The sequence below is a fragment of the Sorghum bicolor genome, chromosome 4, assembly GCF_000003195.3.
Source record: "Sorghum bicolor cultivar BTx623 chromosome 4, Sorghum_bicolor_NCBIv3, whole genome shotgun sequence".
Taxonomy (NCBI): Eukaryota; Viridiplantae; Streptophyta; class Magnoliopsida; order Poales; family Poaceae; genus Sorghum; species Sorghum bicolor.
Window position 1 is genome coordinate 55,119,054 of NC_012873.2, and position 3,483 is coordinate 55,122,536.

General features: G+C 47.3%; 1 protein-coding gene across 1 annotated transcript; it reads left to right on the plus strand.

The window, feature by feature from the left end:
* On the plus strand, positions 2,009-2,941 carry LOC8070592 (ethylene-responsive transcription factor ABI4). Its single transcript, XM_002452333.2, has one exon. It carries the CDS (start codon positions 2,009-2,011, stop codon positions 2,939-2,941), a length of 933 nt encoding a protein of 310 aa, XP_002452378.1.

Consider the following 3,483-nt stretch of genomic DNA (forward strand, 5'->3'; position numbering starts at 1 on the left):
GCCCGATATCTGTCATAAAGAAAGTGTGGCAGCAAAAAGAGGTCTGTTTTATTTTTCAGTTGTAACATTTTTTGGCATTTGAGTATAATTTTCTACCTACATTTTACACATGTGTAATACCGGTCATCCAAATCAGACCTTAGGATATGTGTCTGTTTAAAAAAAATTAGGGTAATACACATGTTTAGATCTAATTTATTTGGATTTAAAAAATGTAACACTTTTATTTGTATTTGGTAATTGTTGTCTAACTATGGACTAACTAAGCTTAAAAGATTCGTCGCACAAATTACAGACAAACTGTATCATTACTTATTTTTTATCTATATCTAATGCTTTATGTATGTGTTGTAAGATTCGACTTAATAGTGAATTTTGAAAAGTTTTTGGATTTCCTAAACTCCTCAATGGTATCTCAACCCTCAAACGCCAAAAGTCATACACATGTTTCGATTGAAATCATGTAAGGCCTTGTTTAGTTCTCAAATTTTTTCAAGATTTTTCGTCACATCAAATTTTTGAACGCATACATGAAGTATTAAATATAGATAAAAATAACTAATTACACGGTTTACTTGTAATTTGCGAGACGAATCTTTTGAGCTTAGTTAGTTCATGGTTGGACAATAATTAGCAAATATAAACGAAAATGCTACAGTAGACAAACCTAAAAATTTCACGAACTATGTTCCCAAGATTAACCTTATAGGCTATCGTTATGGAGTACTTAGTTGCATGTCTAGATTTGTTTAGAAATGTGGTTTATGACAATTTAGGCAAAATAGCTATTTATGACAGTAGTTTGTTCGCTGGTCTAAAAAGTCATGACTGAAAATATTGTTCGTTGATTTATCGTAAGAGAAAAATACTGTTCGCTGACAAAAAAAATACAACTTATAAGACAAGCAAATGGGCTAAGCCTCAATTTCATCATTGAACTTTCAAAATGGTCATTTCAGTCCCTAAATTTACTTATCGGCTCAGTTCCATCCTAGAACTTAGAGTGATTGTTTTAGTTTCAGTACTCAACTTCTTTTGCCGTGACTAACGAGACCCTAGCCCACAGTCTAAAATTCAATGAAAATGTCACTTAACCGTGACTACTTTTTTGCCCGGCAAGCAAGACATCAAAAGCCCCGCTGGAAAATGGAGTATAATCCAAACCGAACAAGCATACAATTAAGTTTAATAAGGGCCTGTTTAGATCTCAAATCTTTACATCCTAAAATTTTTTGGCTGTAAACTTTACATTTAAATAGGTGTTTAGATGTTTTCTAAATTTTTTGCTCTGCAACACACAAGACACGGGTCCCTAAGCAAGTTTACACAGTTTTAGGGCTCCAAGGTCCCAAATTCCAAATTTTTACAGCCAAGTTTTACAAGCCTCTGTTTAGATACATTCTTCCAAAAAGTGCTAATTTCTCCAAAAGTTTTGGCAGTTTGGCTGAATCTAAACAGAGCCTAAGGTCTTGTTTAGTTCAGCCCCAAAACCAAAAACTTTTAAAGATTTTTCGTCACATCAAATCTTGCGGCATATGTATGCAGCATTAAAAATAGATAAAAACAAAAACTAATTGCACAAGTTTAGCTGTAAATTATGATACGAATCTTTTAAATTTAGTTAATTAGATAATATTTGTCAAATAAAAATGAAAATGCTACGATGTTAAATCCAAAATCTTTTTGGCTAAACAAGGCCTAAACCGCTCCTCACGAAATTCTTTCCTTGTCTCCTTCGAAAAAAAAAAATCACCTTTCCCCGAGAATGTCGATGGACCCCAGCAAGGAAACCCCACCTGCCAAGTGCCATGGCAATGGACCAAGGTGAGTGCATGAGCAGGCAGCAGCCCGGCACACCACTGGCCCTCCCGCTTCCCCGCCTATAAGTAGTGCACGAGCTCCACACCGATCCCCACACATCCTCACTCGCCAGCAGCCGCCTCGCCACAGAACCCCACCTCGATCGATCTCCGTTCGCCTGCGGAGCGCGCCGCTCAAGGCTCAAGCCATGGAGGACGTGGCCAACGCGCACCTCTACGCCCATGCCCACGCCCACCGGAGCAAGCGTCCCCCGTCGTCGGCCGCGATGAAGGACGGGGACGGGGACGTCGACTTGTCCATGAAGGGCGCGCGGTACCGCGGCGTGCGGCGCCGGCCGTGGGGCCGGTTCGCGGCGGAGATCCGCGACCCCATGTCCAAGGAGCGGCGGTGGCTCGGCACCTTCGACACCGCTGAGCAGGCCGCCTGCGCCTACGACATCGCCGCGCGCGCCATGCGCGGCAACAAGGCGCGCACCAACTTCCCCGGCCACGCCACCGCGGGCTACTGGCCGTGGGGCACGCCGCAGCCGGCGGCGGTCGCGGTCGCGCACCCGATCAACATCAACCCCCTCCTGCTGCACAACCTCATCATGAGCTCCTCCCACCACGGCTGCCGCCTGCTTAACCAAGCAGGACACGGACACGGGCACGGACACGGACATTCCGTTCCCACCAGACCTCCGGCGCCGGCGCCGGCGACGGATGACACGACCATCGCAGGGCCCTTCCCTGTCGCCTCCCACCCCGACGTCGTAGCGATGGACGAGGACGTGGACGACTGGGACGGCGTCCTGCGGAGCGAGCCCGCGGACGCCGGTCTGCTGCAGGACGCGCTGCACGACTTCTACCCTTTTACGCGTCCGCGCGCCGGCGGCGATGGCAGGCGCGGCCTGTCCGCGGCCGGCGCCGACGACGCCAGGGCAGCCGCAGCTGCGTTGGTGCCGGTAATGCAGGAGGGGTTCGTCTTTCCCAGCCCTTTCGCGGGCGTCGACGGGAACGGCGAGTACCCGATGATGCCGCAGGGCCTGCTCGAGGACGTGATCCCACACTCCCCGGCGTTCCTGGAGGTCGTGGCCGCGCCGTCCGTCTCCGTCCCGACGCGACGCGGCCGCAGGGGCTGATGGCTCCGGCGCCCGCGCTGTGCGTGCGCGCGTGCATGGATCGCGTGCGCGCGGGGCATGAAATGGAGGATCTGGTTCTTTTGGGATTCACGATTCCTTGCTCTTGATTGCATGACTGCCAAATCAATCATCTAGTCGTCTTGGGCTTTACTAGTAGTTAGTGTAGCCAGCAAGTAGTAGATCGATGTGATGATATGCGGGGTGTCCTGGTGGTGTGCTCTGTAGTTGTTTAACTGGAGTGGCAATGCATGGAATCAAAGTTTGTTTTCGGTGGATTTCAACCTCTCCAGTTTCATCTTGCATGTCTTCAGTTTTCTAGATGCTGAGTAATCTATGTTGGGGGATTCAGTTCCCTTCTTGCTCTTTATTTGCATTGGTTACATGCGTTTGGTTAGAAGCGGAGCTCGTCACAAAATGAACTTTATTGAGATTTGTAGTCATTTCGAACGTTACTGTTGTTTTGAATACGCCAAATAATCATCATTGTTATTAAATCATTACAACAAAATGGGCCGGACGTACGGACGGGGAATTAAAATTAC

Bases quoted from the DNA above. Each gene is read 5' to 3' on its own strand.
- LOC8070592 (XM_002452333.2), top strand. From the start codon at position 2,009: ATGGAGGACGTGGCCAACGCGCACCTCTACGCCCATGCCCACGCCCAC.